Consider the following 25,432-nt stretch of genomic DNA (forward strand, 5'->3'; position numbering starts at 1 on the left):
ATTGCCTGTTCGATCCTTTTCCGTCGCTTTCTCCGTTCCCTCTCTTTCCTTTTCTCACTCTCCTCCTCTCAGGAGGCGAAAGAATGACTTCCTGTGAAGTCGACTTCACAAAAGTTCCGGCTTTTGTTTGCCAATAAAGTGGATATTCTCTTGAAAAGAATTATTCTCGCACTCCTTTGTCGGCGGTAAACATGTTTTTTATTTTTATTATTTTTTTCCGTGTATGATTTTATCGCTCACAGCCCTGCCGGCTGTGACGGGTGGGAAGGCTCGGTATAGTAGTAAGTGCTCGGGAAGCACGGACAGCTGCATCCAACGATAAAAGATTCCTGCTAGGCCGCTGGGTGCATTTCAAATGCAGAGTAATGTTCCAGGCAGCACAACAGAGGAGTGCTGGTGCTGATGGCCTCATTAGAGGAGCCTGACGCTGGCACACTGCTGCCTGGGAGGCTGCACTACACGGCGGTGGTCCCTGGCACCGCACATACAGGCACCGTGTGACACACACAAACACACCGTATAGCTCTGTGACTACAAAATATCAGCCGCATCTTCCTAACATTTTTTTTTTTTTGCATTATGCATTATGTCTCAGCTGTCTCGAGGCGTGAAAACCATATGCTGTTTCGGTGGACATATGCCATTTGGTGGGACGCTTTATTTATTTTTTCCCCCCCTCCCTGATGCGTTTTGCAGTACCAGGAGTTCATGGATTTTTTTTACCATGGGTGATCCCAGGGGAAATCAGCGCTCTATCCTTGGAAGTGTTATTGCTTTAATGCTCTCTACCACTGCGCTGTACACTGAAGGACCCTTCCTTAATCTGTTTTTCCCTCTCATGCACGTCCCTGTCCCGTGTCGTTCAGTGGGTAAGGCGTGGTGTGAGACTACCAGGGTTAAACATATGGTACGACGGGAAGTATCCTAATGGTGCTGTGAGGCACTAGAGATAAAAGCCCGTACCAACTGCATATGGTATCTCTCTGTCATGACTGGGAGGAGAGCGGTGCCTGACACTGTAGGTGAACCTAAAGATGTTATAGTTTGTATCAGTGTTCAACAGGTCAGGAAATAACAGTTGCTCCTAATGTGTAGTTAATGAGGACAGCTCATGGTGGGGAAGGAAGGTACAGCCATGCCAGTGCCAATCTGGGAACCCATAGTAGAAAACAAGGAAAAAACAGCGCCCTCTGCTGTTTTTTTCCTTTGAATTTGACTCTCTGCGGACCTCTCAATAGCATGTGTATAACAGGATGTTGGCCGTTAGGTCCGCCCTTAGCCTTCCACTTCCGGGCCAAGTGTCTTTGTTTACATCCCTAACATTCCTAACTATACACGTTGTAACAGGAGCTCCTGACAGATTCAGCTGTGGAGCTCTGAATCCGTCGATTATGCCAGTGCAGGCACATTGTCGGCTTGGAATTATTGTTCTTTCTGTTTTCCGGAACCAGTTATGAGTTGAAGGACCACGTCACTCATTGTCAACTCATCTTCATAGAATTTGTGCTCATTACAAGATGGTACCATTTTTGTAACTCGGTCTCTCTTTCAGTCAGAGCAGGACTGTGGAACAATGGCTTCTATTTCAGCATGCCGTCTTTCCCGGAAGAGAATATAAACACTGCAGTTTCTATTGGCTTGAAATCCCCATCGATGATGTCACTGGTAGGCAGGTTTCTGCACTGTCCACAGGCCACCAATGAGACGCAGAGTGAATAGAATAGTAAATGATGCCATCTTATAATAAGCATTAGTGAGGACCAACAACAAAGACACAGGCTAAATCAAACAGACCAAAGCATCCTATAAACCTGCTAAAGTAGTGGTTTTCAACCCTTTTCATATCAAGGTCAATTATTTATTCGGCATTTGAGCCATGGATGCAGATGTTTAACAATCATTTAACTATTAGAGATTGAGTGTAAAACTAGAGAGTGTAAAATGAAACCAAATGCATTTCATTTTACACTCAATGACTGACCACTGGTTGAGAAGCACTGTGCCAAAGTAAAACATAATGGGCTCTTCAGCCACCTATAGTACTGTATATACTAAAGGTGTGCTCACATCGCGATGCTTTGTGAGCTTGTAGACCAGCTATTTTCACTACTTTGGCTTGGCACTCTTCGGCTTGACACTCTACTCTAACGAAGTAGGGCATTAAGAGACGAATATAAACGACGACGAACAGAACGAGAGGAGAACAGGCAGGGGATGTGATGTTCAATCCTGTGATGTCAGTTGTATCTCCAGTGGTGGACTAAAATGTTTTACATCCACTTCCATGGTCATAGAGATGCAGAATGTTTGTGTCTTATGTTTCATGAATAATTCCCAGTGTTAGTATTAGAAACTAAATTGATTTTGTCTGTCTGTCTGTCTGTTTGTTTATCTAAAAGGAAAATTAACACTTCATTGAGAGAAAATTTAATAAATAAATAGAACAATATTTCTTGGCACAAAACCAGCTGCTATGAAATAAATATATAATTCAAGTTTTTAGTTGTTTTCTAAACGTGTCCTGATTGGGTGAAGTGAGTTTGCGTTTTGGTGAAAGTCATTACTGTTGTTGTTGTTTGTAATCACCCCTTTAATCATCGTGGTGGAAACCAACATGGGAGAAAACATTCTCACTTGTTTGTGTATTTTGAGTATGATGTTCCTCTGATCGCGTTGTAAACACTGTTGTCCTTTTCTGGGACAATTAAGACTTCAAATTTCTTTCAGAGTGGATTTTAAATAATTAAGTCTTAGAAGTTTCTGCTTCTCATGCACAAAGGTGATATTGAGCTTGTTCATCTGCATGTCGTAACCACATCCAGCATCCCTATTCTGGGGCATTCAGGCGGGGACCTAGTATAGACCCTTGAGGGACCCCCGGTCAACCAAGGTTATAAACAAGGTCAAAGGACCACAATGGAAACAAGCCCCCTGGGGATTTTTGTGTTATCCTTTTAGCATAACCTTTGACTGTGATACATGTAGGCCTACTGTTAATAAGCATGTTAATAAAGTATTCAATCAATCAATACGGTTTATGTGGTTAAGCCACAATATGGCCCAATATGGCCCACGGCAGTGGTGGGCAACTTTGATGATGGAGAGGGCCACTATATTTCTACACTCACTCCAGAGGGCCACATTGCATGTACTGTCGGGCCATTCTATGTCACACAAAAGTAGCAAAAATAGCCGACCTACAAGCTCAAAACGCATCACAGTGAGATGCGTTTTGAGCATGTAGATCTGCTGTTTTTGCTATTTTTGAATTGGAATCCTGAAAAGTAACATTTTTATTTAATTTCAAATGCATTTAGTTATACTTATGTTAACTTTATGAACTTAAATACAAATACATTGGACATAAAAAAGACAATAGAATTTTAATACTAGTCATTAAGCTACTAATATAGACTGAAGTAATTAAAGCTGGTCATGTTTGCATGTTTGGAATTGTAACGGCTGAAATCAATAATATATCAGTATTCCGATATTAGCCTGTGGGCCGCATTAAGCAAATGTGGCCCCCTGGCCGCCAGTTGCCCATGTATACCCCGGTAACGCAAGCAATCTTATCCAATACATATTCTTTTAGATGAGATCAGCCTGCCATGCATGTTTCCATTCATACTGTACCAAGTAACTTGGATGGTCAATGAATCTGTTTTATGTTTGTTCTCAGCTTGCCACTGTGTGTTGTGAACAGTGTTGGCAGGTCTTGTGAGAGAAATAAGCAGCCAGGTTTATGAAAACAAGCCCAAAAGAAGCGACTAGGCCACATGAGCACTTATATATATAAACCTATATACATTGGCTATTTGAAAGAAGAAGTTCTCAACGCGTCACAATACAACACGTTGATCTGCTATTTTCAAAAACAAGCCCCAAAAAACTGCAACACGCAACTACCAATATTTACAAGCAACTTTACAGGAAAAACAAGCCCAAAGTAGCTCATAATAAGCGAACATGGCAACACTGGTTGTGAACAGACTGCAGAATGGTAGTGAGCTCTTAACTTCAAGTAGCTGCAGGGCCCGAGGAGGCATTGTAGTACAAGATGAAGTGTTTAGTATGTCTGGAACAGTATGATGTATACTGTACATTCACACCCACATGTATGCTCAGCCCTGTTGCCTATGGTGTTGCCTATGGCAGGTACATGATACTGTGTGTGGAATCCCTATTGCTGCAGACAGGCTCAGCACAAAATAGTCCTATGGCAACTGGCAGCGGTGGAAAAAATACTCAATGTTTTTACTTAAGTAAAAGTATCAATATTGCAATGTAGAAACACTCTGTTACAAGTAAAAGTCTGGTAATCAAAATTTACTGGAGTAAAAGTACAAAAGTGTTGGTATCAAAATATACTTAAAGTACAAATTATGCTAAATGTCCCATTTCACACATTTTCATACAAGCTGCATACAAGCTCACAACAAGCTCATACAAGCTTACAATGTGTAGCATTGCAACGCATTGTGAGCTTGCAGATCGGCTATTTTCAAATGGCCGAAATGTGTAGGCTGAAGTGGGTAATGTATGTTTTGTAATAATAATAAAAATCTACAAAGTAACTAGTAACTAAAGTTTTCAGATAATCGTAGTGGAGTAAAAGTACAATATTTGCCTTTGAGATGTAGTAGAAGTAAAAGTATTGAAAATTGGAAATACTCCAGTAAAGTAAAAATCACACCCAGTGTGAAGTGGGCGGTGTGGTCATCACAGTGGTCATCATAGTGATGGAAGCTCACTTCCCAAAAAAATGGATTTTTGGAAGTGCATATCCTATTTATAGGTTATTAATGTCATCATGTGTCTCGCTAGCCAATCACAGTGCTGAATAGAGTCAGCCAATAGAGTCAGCCAATCACAGTACAGCTAGGGGTGTACTAATGAGCCAATCACAGTACAGCTAATGAGGTGTCCCAACCCCACTTATAGGGGCGGCTACACCGCCCAAAAATCACATCCAGTGTGAAGTGAGCGGTGCTATTTATGAGTTATTAATTTCATCATGCATCTCGGTAGCCAATCACAGCACGTCCTGCGAAGTGACGTGCTTACATTTTTTACATTATTATTAATTTCATCATGCGTCTCGCTAGCCAATCACAGCGCGTCTGCGAAGTTTGAAGTTAATTTCATCATGTGTCTCGCTAGCCAATCACAGCACGTCCTGCATAGCTTAGCCTATGGGCGTGTTTTCCACAGCATGGCGTCACAGCGAAAGACACATTTTCACGACGGAAAGAAAAACTTTCACCACGGATGGGTCCTAAACCCTCTTATAGGAGCGGTTGCACGGCTCAAAAATACTAGGGATGTTCTATATTGACCTAGTCGTTATGGTTACCACTGTGAGTCAGAAAACATCATGAAATACCAGGAAACTATATATGGAGCTAACTGACATATCTAAGTCTGACATCATAGACTATTTTTGGGCATGACATTAGGACTCCATATATGGAAATGACCAACTCATAGTGACACTACCGGGATGACACAAGCACGGTAGCCAACGATATAAAAGGCATCTAAATCTCAGAGATAGATTCAGATTCAACCGACTAACTAACTGACTAATTCCAATTGGTCAAGAGGTCAATTCCGCTTCTCCTGGAGAGAGCTCATTACTCTCTGTACTAACTCTGGTATTTGGCCTTACAACCCAGATACTCGTGTGTTTCTACATTGCCCTGTATCATTTGTTCCGTGGCCAGCCATCTTAACTTGGCTACGGTCCAAGGGGGTCGGGCAGTAACCCATCAGAACTAATATTTATCTGTTATTCTCCGGTGAAGATGATCAACTCCAAAAGCAATCGGGCCATGTGGTATTAAAACCACATTCATAACAGCCTAATAGTACGTTCCATCAATGCAAGTTATGCCACCAGACGTACTTTGGTCATCATCACAATTATCAATTAAATAATGGCAGGGCGGGGGAGATTATTCGCCATTATCGGAGATGAGGACACGTGCACAGGACTCCTCCTCGGTGGGATCGGCGAACTGAACGAGAACCGTAGGCCCAATTTCTTGGTGGTGGAAAAGGACACAAGCGTCACAGTGATTGAGGAGGCCTTCCGGAGTTTCGTGACCCGCAATGACATCGGCATCATCCTGATCAACCAGTTCATTGCCGAGATGATCCGCCATGCCATCGATGCCCACAAGCAGTCTAACCCCACTGTGCTGGAGATCCCCTCCAAAGAGCATCCCTATGACCCCTCTGAGGAGTCCGTTTTACGCAGGGCCAAGGGCATGTTCTCTGCTGAGGACTTCAGATAAATTCGACGCGCGCGCGCGCACGCACGCACGCACGCACGCACGCACGCACGCACGCACACACACACACACACACACACACACACACACACACACACACACACACACACACACACACACACACACACACACACACACACACACACACACACACACACACTCCAGTGTATTTGACTCTTTTTTGGGCATTTTAGGCGAGAATAGGGAAAAACACGTTTTTTCACACGGTATAAAAAACGAACGGAGAGGTCTAGTTCTATTTTCTTTAGTCTGGATGACGAACAGTTACCGTGGTCGTGTATCACATCGAACTGAAGCCCGATCAGCGAAAACGTCACATCCGGATATGACGTATGGACTGTTTGAGCCTGTTTTGGGGGGGTCGAGCGAGTGATCAAGGTGTCGATCTGCTGCTCTCTGCTGGTCGATCTGTGGTATGTGTTTAAAACCGCAGCCAGACAAACTTAAATGAATTTAAATAACAAAATAACAAAACAAAAAAACATGAAAATCACTGGCGCTGGGGAGTACTTTATGAAAATACTCTGGCAGTCAAAGAGTTAACTTGGCTACGGTCCAAGGAAGTTGTGCAGTAACCCATCAGAACTAATATTAATCTGTTATTCTCCAGAAGATGATCAACTCCAAAAGCAATCAGGCCATGTGGTATTAAAACCACATTCATAACAGCCTAATAGTACATTCTATCAATGCAAGTTATACCACCAGATGTACTTTTGTCATCATCACAATTATCAATTAAATAATGGCAGGGCGGGGGAAATCCATCAATGCAAGTTATACCACCTTACCAACTTACTGTTCTGGAACAAGCATAACTTCTGTCCCAGTGTATATTTGACTCATGTACACCTGTTCCCAAATGTCCTGCTGGACAACCTGAGTGGACAACGAATCCGCCCTTACCACCAACTTAATGGCATGACCAGTGTGTGGAAATCCAACCTCCCAACCTCCCTCTACATCAAGATCAGTTTATTTTCTGCGACTGTGGAGTCCGTTTTCCGTGTGGTACTGCACATCAAACAGGACAAACTTATTACCAACAAACCTATGTACGGGCCGCTACCAAGAGTATCAGAGAAGATAGCAGGCAGGAGGATGAGACTAGCTGGTCATTGCCATCGACACCGAGAACTCCCTGCCAAAAAGCTTGTACTGTTGTATCCAACACACAGGCGTCGATCAAAAGCTCGTCCCAAACCTACCTATGCTAAGTGGATGTGCTAAAGAAGAGCGCTGGTGTGTGCAACAGGCTTTGTCGGGCGTCTATGCCAAGACAATTGGCCCGTGTTCGGGGAAGGGAAGCCGGGCGGGGAGGGTGATATTGGTCATTGCATGTACTCCTACGGGCTGGGGAAGCACCTGTCAGTGGGGAGTGTTGAGGAGTAGGCTCTATGTCCTTCTGGTGGGGGCTCCTCACTGGCAGGTGAGTCAGTAGGATACAACAGCAGCGACAACACAGAAATGTGTGTGGGGAGGAATTAATTGGCATAATGACTACATTGGGGAGAAAAGGGGGTAAAACATAATTGGCAACTCTAAAATGATATAAAAAAAAAAGGAAAGAAAGACGCTGGTGTGGAAAGCACAAACGAGCTGGCCAGATGCATGGAGAATGGAGATGACTGGTGACGCTGATGGAGGGCTCGTCTGAGGACGGCGTAGAGAGACCAATCTTTCTCACAGGCCACTGGCATGCCCTAACTTCAGGCCCATCGTATTATGTCCAGCCCACACACACTGGTTCCATATGCATGCCATAATGATAATAAACCTGATGCATGCATGCAGATTATGCAGAATAGTGAGGCGGTAAATGGAATAATCAGAGGGGAAGGAATATTCAAATTGTCAGCGAATCGGGCATGATGAGAGGATACAGTCTTCCTGTTTGTAAATGCATTACTCATGCCGCTGGAGCTGTCACTTTCATTTTACCCATGGGAGAGGGAGAGAAAAAAGAAAGAAAGAGAGGCTAGGGTGGGTTGGAGGCTGTCAAGACTTCTGGTTGGCACAATCCAAAAACCAACACACTGAAAACAAACACGGACAAGAACTTTGGTGAAACGGCCTGTTATTACGTCTCTCCAAATATTTGAACGTCTACCACCCCCCCTCTAAAGATAGTCTGAGTCACATGTTCTCCGGTATTCTGTAGCAAAGTAAACAAGGCAATTTGATTTAATGTCCAGCAAACGATTTAAACCCTATACTTAGTTGACCGGATTCCCAAGGGCTCTATAAAAGACCCCCCCCTCCCAGCCATTCTGCAAGCTCACAACGTGTCGCAATGCGAGGCATTACGAGCTTGCAGATCTGTTATGTTCGCCCCAGAATAGGGAAGATAAGGGTTCAAGTGTTTAAAGGTTATTATTACAATGATCAGTGCTTGCAAATGCCTGCGTTTCTTTGTTTGTCTGGTGTGTGTGTCTGTCTGCGCCTCTCTGCACATCTACGTTTCTGCGTCTCTCTCTCTCTCTCTCTCTCTCTCTCTCTCTCTCTCTCTCTCTCTCTCTCTCTCTCTCTCTCTCTCTCTCTCTCTCTCTCTCTCTCTCTCTCTCTCTCTCGCTCTCTCTCCTCGTCTCTCTCTCTCTCTCTCTCTCTCTCTCTCTCTGAATATCCCTCTGCCTTGGGTCAAAGTCTTGACTTTTTCCCTGAGTTTTGCATGATCATGTCCGGAAGGCAGAGAGGGATCTTCTGGCTTAATTTGCATGTAAAGTGGAGTGCGCTCCTCTACCAGGGCACGAGGTGCCTCCAGACAGCCCCTCCCCAATAGCCTGCCAGACTGCACCAGCCAGCACCACCACCTCCCTCCCTCCCTCCCTCCCTCCCTCCCTCCCTCTCTCAGCCCCCTAACCTGCTGGGGCGGGACCTGACAGCGCAGTGTGCAACAGCTTGAGGTCCTGTCAATCTCTTACCCCCTCCTAGCAGGGGTCAGCCGTCTGAGAGGCAGCGCCGAGGCAAGGACGAACACAGGCAACGTCTCCTCTTTAAGCCAGACAGACAGGAGAGGCAAACAGCAAAGACTAGAGAGACCGGGGGTGGGGAAGGGGGGGGGGGATAGTGAGGTGGGGCGAGGTGGAGTAACAAACAGCGGAAGCATAACAATACCGGCGCTGTGCAAACCCTCCAGCAGACGAAAGTTGAGGGAGTGCAAACAAATAAACAAGTTAGTGGGAAAAGAGACGGGCGCAGATAAACCTGGGAGAGAGTGGCACTTTGTAGAAAAAGTCGATGTTGATGGAGGTGATGGAGGTTTGGGGAGAGCGCTGAGACCATCTTATCAGAGTTAATAAAAGCAAGAAGAGGGGTGGGGTGTCACCGGCTGACCCGCCATCTCTCTCCTCATCAGCGCGGGGCTCTCCAGTTTCGCGGCGAGTGGAGGCTGGAAGGAGGCGAGCGGCTTCGCTCCGAGATCGTGTTTAGATAATGGCCATCTCCAATCATAGATAATCTGGGACCCATCTTTTTTCTTCTCAGACAGCGCGGCGGACAAGGTCAGAGGGGTGCGGTGGCGAAGGAGGGAGAGGAGGAGATAGCGGAGGGACGGGGGCGGCTCCAGAGATGATTTACTGCAGAGATTCGCTCAGCTGCTTCCATCACCCTCCGTTAACTTTCTCATCCTGTCCTCTCTCTCTCTCTCTCTCTCTCTCTGTGTCTCTCCTTTTTTTCCATCTTCTGTCCTTTGCTCTCTCCATCAGCATCCCTCTCTGGGCCTCACTCACTCTGCGTCCGCTCACTCCGCCGTCTCTCCCTTTCTCTCTCTCTCTCTCTCTATCATTCGCTTCATCTCACCCTCTTCTTGCAAAGGATGAGAGCTGGGTGAGGGAGAGAGAGAGAGAGAGAGAGACAGAGAGCAACTGAGACAGACAGAGAGGGAGAGAGACCCCGAACCCCGCCCACACACACACACACACACACACACACACACACACACACACACACACACACACACACACACACACACACACACACACACACACACACACACACACACACACACACACACACACACACACACACACACACAACCCCCGTTTGGATTGAGGCAAATTGCTTGGGTTTCAAGTGTAGATATGAGACACTCTCTATTCAAGCGAGGTCCACATCAAGTGAAGTGAGCAGAGCAGAGCAGCGGCCCGTGTGCTCCTATTGTCTCTCCATTTCTCCCAATTGGGAATCATGGCTCGTCGCTGGGATTGGAGAGAGGGGGGAGGGGAAGGGGGGGGGGGGGGGGTGGTATGGTGAGGAGGTGGGTGGTGTTGAGCACATCTGATAAATGTGAAATTTGAGGGGGAAGAGGAGGAGGAGGAGGAGGAGAAGGAGGTCGGGGGTGGCTGGCTGACTCACAGAACAGAAATAGATTTAAAGGCCGAGAAGCTCTCTCTCTCTCTCTCTTCTCTCTCTCTCTCTCTCTCTCTCTCTCTCTCTCTCTCTCTCTCTCTCTCTCTCTCTCTCTCTCTCTCTCTCTCTCTCATCTCTCTCTCTCTCTCTCTCTCTCTCTCTCTCTCTCTCTCTCTCTCATCGTCCATTCTCTGTGATAATCCAAGAGGGCTAGTGGGGAGGAGGGAGGAGGGGGGGGGCGGGCGTATATAAAGTAAGACATGAGTCATTCTAATAGACAGCCGGAGAATTATCTCTGTGATCCAATATAGCGCTATAGCGACTATAGGATTATGTCCCCCGACCCTCTACCCCCCCCCCCCCCCCCACCACCACCAGCACGGTAATTTAAAAGCTCCGGGTTTTACTACCAACTGCTCATGACACCCCTGTCCCCCTGGAGAGAGAGAGAGAGAGGGGAGACATCTCTAGGGGGGTGGGAGGAGGAGGAGGGGGGCGGTATGGAGGTGTGTGTGTGGTGGTGGTGGTGGGGGGGGGGGGCACGCTTAACCGGGGGCCTCTATACCCGGCTAATGGCTTCTAATGCCTGCGGAGGCACCTAATTCGAGACCCCTGTCGCAACTTCCCCTGACAGATAATTGCCGATGTCTCGGACGTGATAAATGTGACTCCATTCCGGAAGGTGCCAAATGTCCCCCCCCCCCTCGTGCCGCAGCCGTTGTGGAGTTCCAGCTACAGGCAGGCAGGGCCCCGCTGGGAACGGTGTACCTGGTTGGCCCCTGGCCCTCTCCTCCGCTCCCTCTGGAGATTAATCCCTCCCAACGCACTGCCTCCTCCTCCTCTCTCCTCCCTCAGTCAGACCTAGCCAGGGCTGTCTGTTTCCCTTTAACCGCAAGCCCGTCATAGTAAAATCTCATTTCATTGTCAAGCCATGGCTGTGGTTTACTTCCCTGCCCTGTCTGCTGACTTTCCTGTTGCCATTAACGCTCAATATCTCTGTTGGGGCTTGTCCACTCTGGTCTTATTTCATTCTGGCGCGGCGTCCTGCGGTGTCCTCCCGTATAGGAAGTAACTCTGGCAGATTTCGCGGGGGCCCAAGCAGTAGCCGGGCCAAAAAAAAAACTGTCCTCTGTATTTCATTTGCGCCGTCTGTTCCTGTCCCTTTCACAGCTTCCCCCCCTCTAAAGAAAGAAAGAGTAGTAATTGATATCGGGGCCCATCCATCCTGGACTCTTAAGCCCCGGGATCCAATTTATCTCCGCGAGAAATGCAGACTGGCTCACGCCCAGGCCTTGTCGGTCAGACTTTGCCCGTTTTCCGATGGCCGTTAATTAAAGTGACACCAAGGCAGAAAATAAAATCTAAATGTGCGCGTATGTGTCTGTACATGTAGGTTTGTGTGTGTGTGTGTGTGTGTGAGAGAGAGAGAGAGAGAGAGAGAGAATGCGTGCACGTGCACGCGTGCGTGTGTGTCTGCGAGAGCAGTGAGAATTGCTGTCTCATTCACACTTTGACCAGCGTAAATCAGCCTAAGCAGCCCGGGCCTTAACTGAGGCCCCGGCCGATGTAAATCACCCCTGCTGAAATACAGGCACCATGTAGACACAGACTGGTTCCAATTAGATCTTATTCTGCCCATGTAAATCTCTAACTGGCTTAATCTGCATTAGCCCCAATGATGTTAGTCACAAATGGCTTTGGAATGATCTAGTCAATCACGCTGTCATTCAGACTATACAGCCCGGAGGGGGGTGGCGGGAAGGGGGGGGCTCTGCAAGTGCAGCAAGCGCAGTAAATGCACGGGTGATGCTTGGGTCAACTCTGTTGTTATAGCCACATTAACCACATGAACCCTATAGGGTCCCTATTCTGGTCCTGTCATAACTAGGGATTGGTATGCGGACCCGGATCCAACATTGAGGAACCCAGAATCGGCTCCATCACATTTGGAACCGTTTCCACAACTGGTTTATCACACTGTCAGAGCTGGTATGTTGACTTCACGTCTGCTATGCAATTACAATACCGGTGGTTCTCAAATTGTTTAATTTCAAGGACTATCATAACTCTGAGAGTGTACACATGGAACCAAATGGACCCATAAGTTGTGGTCCATTTGGTTCCATTTGTACACTCTCAGAGTTACAGACCTGTAAGGGTCCATTTGAAACCCCGATAGGAATCGTTAAGGAATCAAACCTTAGACAGGGAATCGTTAAGGAACCGGAATTGTTAAAATCCTAAAGGATCCCAACCCAGGTCATAACAGGTGAGGTGAACTGACGAAAATATAGCCGATCTAAAACCTCACAACATGTTGCGTTGCAATGCGTTGTGAGCTGTTAGATCGGCTAAAAGTATAGAACCATGAGTGGGCCCCAGGTCAACAAATTATAATAGGTTTTAAGTGGTTAAACCCAACTGTATACATTGCTGTACAACAAATAGCAAACAGCTCACTATGCGCCACGTTGCCATGTGTTGTGAGCTTGTAGATCGGCTATTTTCAATTTGTGAAAATCTGTGAAAATTTGCCATTCACCTGCGTGCAAAAATCCTCATAAATATAGATTTCATATGCATGAACCTGTATTACACTTAAGAAAAATATGGAAACTATACTAATTTACTAAAGGACATTATGAGGTGCTTTTAAACATTTCTAGAATGTTCCCTAGCTCTCTTCTCCAAGTCTTGGACATGTACTGTATGTCAACATTGAATTTTGGTGAACAAAACTGAATAGCAAAGCACCTGAAGCTGCGATCAGGCTCAGCACGCATGGGTATCTTTGATACCCACGGCTAAATATAATATGCACTGTATGAAGATTCATTGAGACCTAACATTACACACCTATATATGCACAGCTACACTCAAAGGACCACAATGGAAATAAGCTCTCTAGTGCTTTGGATGTGCTTTATCCATTTGACAGACAAATATATGTTTATGCATACATTTTGTCAGTAAAGATGTAAATCAATCAATCAATCAATCAATCAATCAATCACTAATTACTCTATCAATTACTCAATCAATCAGTCTTCCTATCTAAAGCATGTTGTCTCTAAAGTGAAAGAGAAAATAGGCTGCCAATAATATATCTTTGATCAGGGGGCGGCCATAGCTGAGTGGTTAGTGAGCCCGCCTAGGGAGCCAGAGGCCCTGGTTGCCCCAGGTACGATTCCAGGCCACGCCAGCATATGTGTCGATGAAATGAAATTTGTCCCTGAGCAAGACTCTTAACCCCTAATTGCTCACAGGCCCTCATTGGAAACAAGCCCGCAAGGACTTTCATGAACGTCCTGTTAAAAGGAATTATCTTATCAGGGATGGGGAGACAGTGGGAGGTATTGCAGAGGAAGAGGGTGGGGAGGCTGGCTTGTTTTGTAACTCAGTGTTTTGTCGGTAGGGGCGGCATATCCCACAGTGCACCTCTAGTACACTTCCATTATTAACCATTTAGACCTGTTTAACCAATAAGTCTTTATACATTTCAATCCGGGACAGCATCTGTGTAATTTTAGATGTTGCTACACAGTATATAATCATGTCTGCTGTTGTCCTGTACTGTCTGTATGTTTTAAACCACTACTCTGGCTGTAAACCCAATTGCCCTTCTGGGACATTAATAAACTTGAACCTTGAACCTTGGTACAGTACAAGTCGAAAATCCATAAGATAGCGAAAGGTGTGCTCGTTTTTTGTAAAACAAAGAAGAAGAAAATGTAATACAAATACAAATAGCCCCAATGATGTTAGTCACAAATGGCTTTGGAATGATCTAGTCAATCACGCTGTCATTCAGACTATACAGCCCGGAGGGGGGGGTGGCGGGAAGGGGGGGCTCTGCAAGTGCAGCAAGCGCAGTAAATGCACGGGTGATGCTTGGGTCAACTCTGTTGTTATAGCCACATTAACCACATGAACCCTATAGGGTCCCTATTCTGGTCCTGTCATAACTAGGGATTGGTACCCGGAACCGGATCCAACATTGAGGAACCCAGAAGAAAATGTAATACAAATGGGAAGTTTTTCAGAAAACTGTAAGGATTTAGAAGGCGTTTTTAGAATCGGTCTCAGGTCTAAATGGGTCAAATTGGGTTTTTGAATTAGTGGTACAGTAGGAACTTGTAGGGACTTTTCATCTACGATATTTAAAACATTCAAAGAGTATATCTTACACTATACATTTAGCTACAGTTGAATTGTTTTGCTGCTGCAGTTTTTTGTCCCTAATTTGCTGAGGAGTCATTTACAGATTAAACAAATAGCGGTTTCAATTTGCATGTGATTTGTTTAAATTCCTTGAACAAAAGTATCAGTCCATGAACCCCATTTCAAAAGCTGTCTGTAACTACAGTATAATTTAAGTATTGAATGTGTTTTTTTTGGTTGTGTGGAAAGTGTGTGGAAAGTGTGTGTGTGTATGTGTGTGTGTGTGTGTGTGTGTGTGTGTGTGTGTGTGTGTGTGTGTGTGTGTGTGTGTGTGTGTGTGTGTGTGTGTGTGTGTGTGTGTGTGTGTGTCTGTGTGTGTGTGTGTGTGTGTGTGTGTGTGCGCGCGCGCAAATGTGTTTGAGTGTGAGTATTAACATTTACATGTGCATTCATATGTGTTTTTTTTGTATGTGTTTCTGTCTAATGTACTGTTCCTCTCCCTCTCTCTCTCCATACCTCTGCTCCATCACTTTGACAGCATTTATCAGTCTCTCCATGTCTCTCTCTCTTACCTCCTACTCTTTCATTTCTCCTCCCTTGTTCCCTTCCTCCTCGGCTCCATCTGTTGCTGTATGCTTGGCATTTCTCTCTCTCTCTCTCTCTCTCTCTCTGTGTGTGTGTGTCTGTCTGTCTCTCTGTCTTTCTGTCTGTCTATCTGTCTGTCTCATCTTTCTACCAGTCTCAGTGACAAGCCTTGTGGTGTGCTGTCACAGATGGGGAGTCAATAGAAACAAGTGACCTATATTAAACCTACTCTACTGTCTCTCTGTGACTCCACTGAGAGAAGGATGTTAAGGGCTGTGGAGGTGTGCAGTTGGCGTGCGTGCCTGCCTGCGTGCGTGCGTGCGTGCGTGCGTGCGTGCGTGCGTGCGTGCGTGCGTGCGTGCGTGCGTGCGTGCGTGCGTGCGTGCGTGCGTGCGTGCGTGCGTGCGTGCGTGCGTGCGTGCGCACATATCTGTCTGAGTGCATTGTGTGATACGGTGAGTTAGAAATTATGTGAATTTTGTGCATGTATGGTATGTGTGTGTATGTAATGTATGCTAAGTGAATGGGTGCATGTGAATGCATGAATGTGTGTGTGTGTGTGTGTGTGTGTGTGTGTGTGTGTGTGTGTGTGTGTGTGTGTGTGTGTGTGTGTGTGTGGGGGTGGGTGGGTGGGTGTGTGTGTGGGGGGTGTGTGTGTGTGTGTGTGTGTGGGTGTGTGGGTGTGTGGGTGTGTGTGGGTGTGGGTGTGTGAGGGGGACCAGGAGAAGGTTAATTACCTCCTCGTCCTTCGCTGTCGGCTGGCTTCACCTGGATGGGCCGGTTCATCTGAACAGAGAGAGAGAGAGAGAGAGAGAGAGAGAGAGAGAGAGAGAGAGAGAGGAAATCCCAGGTTAGCATGGACAGAAAGGGACAACCACAGTCAGGCCAGAGTTTGGGGAGGCGAGTGGGGTCTGCGAAATATTGCGGGAAGGTGGGCACTGCCTGTGGAGTTCACATGCTCAGTTTGACTCACTCTTCCTGCTAAATAAACAACAACAACATCAATAGAAAAGGCAACGCTAGCGATCCCGGTAAGGAGATAAATCTGTACGACGCCAGAGCATTTAATTAATCCAGTGGCACCGCCTCCGGAGACGCTCTGAATTCCCCTCACAGTTCAGCAGAATTAGCACTTTCCAATGACGGAGCCACACTGGGGTGTCAGATGGCAACGGAGAGATTAATGCCATTACATCAGCCACTCCCCAGCCCCCGTAGGGAGAGGTCCACCCTGGCCAGACCTCCTCACTTTCTCCCCTCTCTCTCTCCAGGCTCCTGGCTCCCAGGCTTCTGGGCTCCAGACTCCCGGCCCCCTGTCACCAGCACTATGTCCTGCCTCATCCCTGACCCCGTTACACTCTCCCCTCTTTATCTGTCTCAGTTCCCTCCACCCCTTCCGTCCCTCTGCACCTCCATACGCCACTCTCCACCTCCCCCCGCCCCCCCATTACCCAAGAAACCCTTTTAAGAGTCGTGACCAATATGCCGCCGGCCTGGCCGGGCCAAGACATCTCCCCCCTCCCCCTCCCCCACTCTGCCCTGCCCAGCCCCGGCTCCTCCAGTCTGCCAGGCTATTGAAAGCCACAGAGAGAAGTGTTAGCCGTGAAAGCGGCTGGCGAAAGGTTAACAGTAGCCGATCGATAAACAACCTCTGAACATCCATTTCAGACCGAGGTGAAAGCAAAGCATCAGCAAGCCTACAAAGAAAATCCTTTTTAGAAACTGCCTGCTATGAATAAAAAAATAAAAAGACTCTCCCAGCTCCTTTCTGTTTCTTGGTCACAAAGTATTTTTTTTTTGTTCTTCTGTTTCACCCTCCACAGAGGAAACCACTTAAGTACTATACTTTGATGTACAACAAATAGTGAAAATAGCCGACCTACAAGCTTGTAGTTATTTCATTTTTTTCTTTCTATTTGTTGACTTGTTGATTAATTTTTATCTTTTACATTCTTGATTTTTTTTTGCCTTATAATGACACGTCCGTGTTTGAACCTGTAGCTAAACGGTTAGGGTGCAGTATACTTACCACATGGGTGCATATGTCTTCTTATGTGTCTCCGCTCAAGCCTGATTTATACTTAGTTGCATGCTGGTGTTGCATGCAGTAAATAGCCGATATACAAGCTCACAACGTGTCACAAATGTGACGCGGTGTGAGCTTGTAGATCTGCTATTTACTGAGCACAACACTGGCACGCAACCAAGTATAACTGAGGCTTTAGACTCCCAGCCGTCTGGACTGGAGTGTTAGCTGTGTGTCATTCCCCCTAGCTGCTCTCTGTCTGCCTCTCCTGTATCTCTCCCACTGTCACTGTCCAAATAAAGCAGAAATGCCGAAAAACTAATCTATAATGACATGTCCCAAAATAGGGACACCAGGTTGAAAGCGGTTAACATCAAAATTCCACACAACACTGTATCTTTTTCTTGTCGTTGGAAAAATAGCAACGATGTTTCCCCTCTGTGAAAAGCGCTAGGTTGCCCACGCGTGTTGCACTGGCATCATTGTCTCTCACTACCCTTCCACTATCACCTTCCGCGGGCAGCGGGGAAGCTATCTCTCTCTCTCTCTCCAACTAGGCCACGAGGACAACACCAATGTGTGAGCGGGCGGGTGGATGGCACAGAGCGCTGCCCACTCGGATCAGTCAACCAGGGGCCACGCGGCGGGGTGAAAGAGGGGGCCCCCGCCGGCGATACAGCACTTGACAGCAGTTGACAGGAGCACGGACAGTGGCCAAATATGGATGCGGGGACCGGTGGTGGGCGTGTAGGGACAATGTGTATGCTCGGTGACACCTCCCCGGGATGCAATGTACACAAGTGGCAATATGCTGTGACATCGGATCAAAGCATGGAAAGGAGAGGCACACAAACACACGGAGGCAGGCGGGCTCGTCTTCGCGTGCGTGCGCGCGCACACACACACACACACACACACACACAGAGAGAGAGAGAGAGAGAGAGAGAGAGAGAGAGAGAGAGAGAGAGAGAGAGAGAGAGAGAGAGAGAGAGAGAGAGATGTCCACTCTGATATTAACGCTAACTGACAAGTAAACACTTTGTGGCAATGAAGTAAATATACATCATCTATTGTTGCCTTGCCCCGAGGCTCTTGTCAGAGATAGCATATGACTTTGGCAACGTGCTAACACACACTGAAGAAACGCCGAGACCATTTCCACTCCACTCTGTGCATGAGGGTCACAGGTTCAATCTATGCCAGCCCAGTGTGTGCTGTGCTGTGCGTGCTCTGACAAAGTGTCCTTGAGTCAGACACCTGCGCCACACTGGCCAATCGCAAGTTGCACTGGACACGGCTGTCACAAACGCCTAAAATGCAGGGGGGGGGGGTGTCCATGTCTCTGCTTTTGATATCCTCGCCTCTGGTCATTTGTTTTTTTTTTATGGTGGGTGGGGATATTGTTATCCCTGCTTCTGGTAAAGACATGCATTTCTTTCGGGAAATATAGACTGCCTGATATGTTTGATAATATCACAAGTTAACAATTTAAATGAAAATGTATGTTAAACACATTAACCCTGGCGTCACTATTTTGGGCAAAAAAACTGTAACCGCAATTTTTTCTTACAAAATAAACCCTGCAACAAATTTAACAGTTTTGCTTTTGTCTCTACAATCTGACACCGTTTCCAACTGAGCCAAGAAAATATTACTAATTGTTGTTTTACAACAGCAGGAAGATGAAGATGAAGGCAGAGGAAGACCATGGTTCTTCTCTGGGGGAAGCGGAAGTCCAGATGTTAGGGCTACAGCTATTATCTCATTGGTGGCGGGCAGAGAGAGGAGCTGTCTGTATGTATAGTGTGAAATTTTACTATGATTATGTTAAACCATGTTGCCTTTGATTTTATGCTCCGAATTATGTGCTGCCGACAACCAATTTGCATCAACTTTTGCACAGTATAGGGTTTTTTCCCCCTCAAATGTAAACTGTGTGAAATTTTACTGTGATTATGTTTACATTGTTTGAAATTATGTGCCATCGATTTCGATTTTACGCTCCAAATCATGTGCTATACCGAGGACTCCCGCCCAGGGACTACAGATGTAAACTAAGCTCAGAGCTATTTCTGATGCAATATTTATTGTGCATTATGCCTGTCAAATGAACTAATCAACAAACTGTAGTCATTGGAGCGACAGCTGACTGGTAATATTCAACAATACAGCAATCCCATGAAGGTTGTGAGGTATCACCTACAGTATATTATTTACAGTGTACATGGCAGGTAAGTACACCCCAATAATTATATATTTATAAAATCCAATGATGATACTGTGATTTTGATGATACTGTGATCTTCTGTGGTTACCACGATGAGATAGACAGCGTCATCAAGAGCTGTGACACCAACCATCTCACTCTTTATACAAACAAAACAACACAAGCCAAAAAAAAAAGTAAGCTGTTGCGTCAAATGTGGAGTCATATGTCTTGTGTGTTTTAAGAGGTGTTTATAGTATCATATCAAACGCTGCTCAAGTTTTTGTGGACTGTAGCTCGCTCTCTCCCTCTTTCTCAGGTGTGAAATGTATGTCTAATGTCTAAAAGTTGTCTAAAATAGGTCTTAAATAGCCTTTAGGCCTCTCTCTAACACATTCTAAAAAGAATTGTTCCTCTGTACTGTATTTCACTCTGTGCGTGCGTGCGTGCGTGCGTGCGTGCGTGCGTGCGTGCGTGCGTGCATGCGCGCGTGCGTGATACAGAAGGGTAATAAGACAGGTTGCAGCCCTAGCCTCACTGAAGGCAGTTAAGGTCGTCTGAGGTCCCCTGGTCCCCATGCAGTGATCAGTCATTCTACAGGTCTTAAATGGCAACGATTGGGCAGGAAGACGCTCCATCAGTAGCTTCTGAGTCGCCGCAGCAACAGGAGTCATTAGACCGGCCCAGACTGTAACTTGGAGGTTGCCAGGCAACCAAGTGGTGGAGGTCAGAAAGCAGGCAGGCTGGTAGCCAAACCAATTGGCACTGCTTTCTTCTTCCAAATCCTCCTCCTGTTTGTTCCTTATTGAACCGGTGAGGTCAGAGCCACGGGTGGTAGAAGCACTGGGATTTTGGCCTTGAGTAAAAGTAGCAGTATACCACACTGCAAAGATACTTGGTTACGGGTAAAAGTCTTGTAAAAAAAAAAGTCCCTTACTTACAGTAGGTCAAAGTACAAAGGTATTAACATAAAAATATATTTTAAGTAGCAACGGTAATTGTACTCATTATGCAGAATGCCCATTTCAGAATTATGTTAACCAATGTTATTGGACTATAATTGTGGTCATTAACCTCTTAAGCCCTATTTAATACTTTTAGGCTATGTCAAAATTTGCCGATCTACTGTACAAGCTAAGGCTACAAGCTTGTAGACCGGCAATTTTCAAAAAGAAAAGAAAAGAAGAATTGATTATAATTTGATCAATTATTAATAATCTAAATCCGCAAATCTACTAGTAATTAATTCGGTCAAATAAATGTAGTGGAAAAAACTACAATATTTGCCTATGAGTGAAGTAGAAGTGTAAAGTAAAGTAAAAGTAAAAGTGCCATGACAATGTATTAAGTACAGTACTTGAGTAAATGTACTTAGTTACGCCGTTGGTCATAGCAGGGGGGGGGGGTTAGGGTTCCGGCATGTCCCAATTTCCTGTCCTCTTTTAGCAAGTGTGTGTGTGTGTGTGTGTGTGTGTGTGTGTGTGTGTGTGTGTGTGTGTGTGTGTGTGTGTGTGTGTGTGTGTGTGTGTGTGTGTGTCTGTCTGTCAGACAGACTTGTGTCTCCATATTTCATCTTTTTACAATGTTTTTCCATACACAAATTATTTTAGACTTCTTCGTATGACACTGTTGTGCAAAAGTTCAGAGAATAGCTGAATCTACAAGCTCGCAAACTTTTTTCTCCTCCTCCTACTGTATAATGACATGCCCAAAATAGGTACACTAAGTCGACAGTGGTCTGTGGGTTTTATTTAACCAATAAAAAGTAAGAGCTTGTGTGACTAAATAATAACTACATTGGACGCACTAGAAGAACACATGTTACGTTTTTACTATTCCCTGAAAAGTAACGGTTTTGGACATACAAGGTCTCCGCCCTACAGCGACCACATGTAACCAAGGGCTAATAGTGACTCAGGCACTTTAAAATCACAACTTGGCACACCATTTCACTACGCACACAGTTGAAAGTGACTCGGCACACTATTTCACTACACACACATAGGGCTGAACGATTTTGAGAAAAAATCTAATTGCGATTTTTCTGACTGATATTGCGATTGCGATTTGATTTGCGATTTTTTAAATTTCTTAAAAAATAAAAAATAAATCTTAAAAAAATGTTTTAAGTCAAGCTTGCTTCAGTTTAGTATTCACTGTGTACGTTTAAAACATTACCAAATGGCATACCATGTATTTACTGTTCTAGATTCTAATAAATAAGGATGAGAACTAAAAGATATGATTTTTTTTCCCATGTATATATTTAAACATTTAGCTGGAATAGAAATAGCTTATTTTTGTAAACAACCCAACATTGAACTTGTTAAGTCATTAACTTATGGATCAAGAAGAGAAGCTCTTTCTGAAATGAAGTTCAAGTAATACAAATAAAAATAAGATTAAACAAATAATGACTTTTGTGGAAACAATTCACAACAGTGAAATAAGTAGGTCTTTCACTTATGGCTCCAGAAGTACATTGCACAACAGACAATTTACTGATATCCAGTATTTAGCTTATGTAGATTAACATTTAACTAAAATGTAACACTTTTTTGACTCACAAGGCAAAGTCCTCTCCTACTACTGTACATTGTATTACTATTACTCCTTGGAAGTCAAAAACTCAGAATACAGTGCAGTGGTGGAAAAAGTACTACATTTTTTTACTTAAGTAAAGGTATCAATTCTGCAGATTGTAGAAATACTCTGTTACAAGTAAAAGTCCGGAATTCTAAATGTACTTGAGTAAAAGTACAAAAGTATTGGCATCAAAAAATACTTTAAGTGCCAAAAGTAAAAGTACTCATTATGCAGAATGTCATTTTCAAAATGTATACAAATCTTTTGAAAATGGCAGATCTACAATCTCACAACGCGTCGCATCGCCACGCGTTGTGAGCTTGTAGATCGGCTATTTTCAAATAGCCAAAATATATATTGAGCTGAAGTGGTTAATGTATGTTTATTAATACAAATCTACATCTAAAAAGTAACTAGTAACTAAATTTTTCAAATGATTGTAGTAGAGTAAGTACAATATTTTCCTCAGAAATGTAGTGGAGTGGAAGTAAAAGTATTGGAAGTTGGAAATACTCAAGTAGTACAAATTCCTCAAAATTGTACTCAAGTAAATGTAGTTAGTTACTTTACACCACTGCATAAGTGACAAAGACACAGTTCATAGTTCATAGACGCTTCTTTTGGGCTTGTTTTCATAGCCCGGGTTGCTTATTTCTCTCACAAAACCTGGCAACACTGACCAGGAAGTGCTTTGCATCGTATTGTTTACATTGGATCACAGCATCGGAGCATCCAACAGTATTAGTTTAATAATGATGGGGAAAATATAAGTTACACTTACAGAAACAAACATAGATAGGACCAACACTACTACTACACTACTTGTGTCGCACCGAAAATAACATTTTACCGCTACGTGCGGCATCGGAAACTTGCGCAATACGGCCGTTCGACAAACTACATAGCGGACAGGGAGCGAGGGAGGGAGAGAGAGAGGGGGGGGGGCGGGGGGGGACTCGCTGCCCTCTCGCTCCCTGTAGAGAGATGCAGCCACTCTGGAGAGAAGGAGACAAGTCCCGCGGGTGTTCTGGGATGAATATTAAGGCGGGAATGAATATTATGATTAAAAAAAAAAAAAAGTTAAAATCGCGGCCTTTGCGATTAGCTAATCGCGTCGTTTCAAATCGCGATTTCGGTTTGAAAACGATTAATCGTTCAGCCTTACACACACAGATGAAAGTCTCTTTTTCCGCACGCACACTCGCTGCGCACAACTCTTCAAATTCACTTTACCCTTTATCCCCTCTCATCCCCTCTCTCTCCCCGCACACGCAGAGCGCACGGGAGACATGTTATAGCGGCACACGTGTGTGCGTGCGTGGCGTGTGTGTGCGCACACACACACACACACACACACACACACACACACACACACACACACAGGGCACGCGCAAAAGAGTCTTGGGGCTCAATAACAGCAGGTGGCTTAGGTGACATTTTAATCCCTTATTACTGAGTGCAGGATTAGCCGGCAGATCAAGGCAGAGTTAATTATATGAATTCATCAGAGGTTGGGTGAGGAGGCAGGCTGCTCTGCCCCTTGGGCCAGGACCTACACACGCAGACAGACACACGCACACACACACACACACACGCACATGCATGTACGGCCTGTACGCGCACAGAGGAGGGAAGACAAGTGTCATTCTGTCTATCTAAAGAAGCCAGGGCGTCCCGGCACAGTAGCGCTGGTGGCAGAGGTAAGATAACACGGTACAGTATAGGGCCTCCAGAGACCCTGGAAGATAAATGACACATGCTCCTCCACCCGTTGGCCTGCCTGCCTGCACCAAATGAACTGCACACACCAGAGGAAGACTACAGGCACTTTCATCCCATGATGCACGTGAGGCCGCTGCAGCTATAGGCTGGAAAAGAGTTCACCCTGCGAGCACACACACACACACGAGCGCACTCACGCACGCATCCCTCTCCTTCCCTTGCCTTGGCTTGCTTTATCTTTGTCTCTCCCTGCCCCCTTGGCCTCCAAAACCAATATGCTTCCCACCACAGCCCCTTAATGGGTTGATCAATGCTGACAAATAGGCAGCTCATGCTGTCTTGCCCGGGAACTCACAGCTCTGTGCCTGTGTGCTGCTGCACCCGGAGAGGCCATCTCTCTCTCTCTCTCTCGCTCTCTCTCTGTCTTTCTGTCCTTCCCTTACCCCTCTATTTTGCTCTCTTTCTCCCTGTCTCTCCCTCACTCTATGCCATGCCCCTATCCTTCCTCTCTCTCTCTCTCTCTCTCTCTCTCTCTCTCTCTCTCTCTCTCTCTCTCTCTCTCTCTCTCTCTCTCTCTCTCTCTCTCTCTCTCTCTCTCTCTCTCTCTCTCTCTCTCTCTCTCTCTCTCTCTCTCTCTCTCTCGCTCCGTTTTCCTCCTCCCTCATGCTCTATTTTCCTTTGGTCTATATGTGTTTTTCCCCCCCTTCTTCTGTTTTTTAATCTCTGGGGGCTGATCTATATTTTTCATTCTGTTATGATGAATCAAACTTAGCCGGAGTCACGGAGGGCTGGAAAACCAACAGTGTGGAAGAGAGAAGCCTGTTTACATTTTTACAGCAACAGTCTGCGCACGCGCATGTATTTGTGTGTCTGTGCTTGTTTTTGAGCGTGTGCGTCTGTTTGTCTGTCTGTCTGTCTGTCTGTCTGTCTGTCTGTCTGTCTGTCTGTCTGTCTGTCTGTCTGTCTGTCTGTCTGTCTGTCTGTCTGTCTGTCTGTCTGTCTGTCTGTCTGTCTGTCTGTCTGTCTGTGTGTGTGTGTGTGTGTGTGTGTGTGTGTGTGTGTGTGTGTGTGTGTGTGTGTGTGTGTGTGTGTGTGTGTATTATTATACTTTTGAAGACCAACAAGTATTGTAGAAAATATGTTTGGAGATAGGTTTACAATTAGAAAAAGATTCAGGTTGGGGTTAGTGTTAAGGATTAGGCATTTAGGTTTAGGGGTTAGAGAGTTTTCCCTATTAAATACTTTGTTGTGCGGCGATGTCACATACCGAAAAATAGCCGTTAGCTTTTTTCAGCCATTTTCAATGCTGTCCTAACATATTGATGTCCTCACAAGTATAGTAACACAAACACGTGCGTGCGTGTGTGTGTGTGTGTGTGTGTACCATTTTCCTTGGTCCTCACTACAAAAATGATTGTTTCATGGTTAAAAAAAGATTGGTATAATTAGAAAATGTTTCAGGTTGGGGGTTAGGGTTACAAT

The 25,432-nt window shown here is 45.3% G+C and overlaps 2 protein-coding genes across 21 annotated transcripts in view; one reads left to right on the top strand and one right to left on the bottom strand.

The window, feature by feature from the left end:
* celf6 (CUGBP Elav-like family member 6) overlaps positions 1 to 25,432 on the bottom strand; it is a gene marked incomplete at its 3' end in the record, with an annotated part of 260,109 nt that overhangs the window by 75,237 nt on the left and 159,440 nt on the right. For all 20 annotated transcript variants that reach the window (XM_080445255.1, XM_080445246.1, XM_080445250.1 and 17 more), the window contains exon 3: positions 16,148 to 16,196. In XM_080445255.1, coding sequence (XP_080301381.1) covers positions 16,148 to 16,196 — 49 coding nt within the window. The remainder of the gene's footprint in view (positions 1 to 16,147; positions 16,197 to 25,432) is intronic.
* On the top strand, positions 5,940 to 6,299 carry LOC308076019 (V-type proton ATPase subunit F-like; the record flags this gene model as incomplete). The annotated part of the gene is made up of 1 exon (XM_080416083.1): positions 5,940 to 6,299. One exon carries the CDS (start codon positions 5,940 to 5,942, stop codon positions 6,297 to 6,299), a length of 360 nt encoding a protein of 119 aa, XP_080272209.1.

This window comes from Gymnoscopelus braueri, assembly GCF_963280865.1.
Source record: "Gymnoscopelus braueri genome assembly, chromosome: 1".
NCBI classification, from domain to species: domain Eukaryota; kingdom Metazoa; phylum Chordata; class Actinopteri; order Myctophiformes; family Myctophidae; genus Gymnoscopelus; species Gymnoscopelus braueri.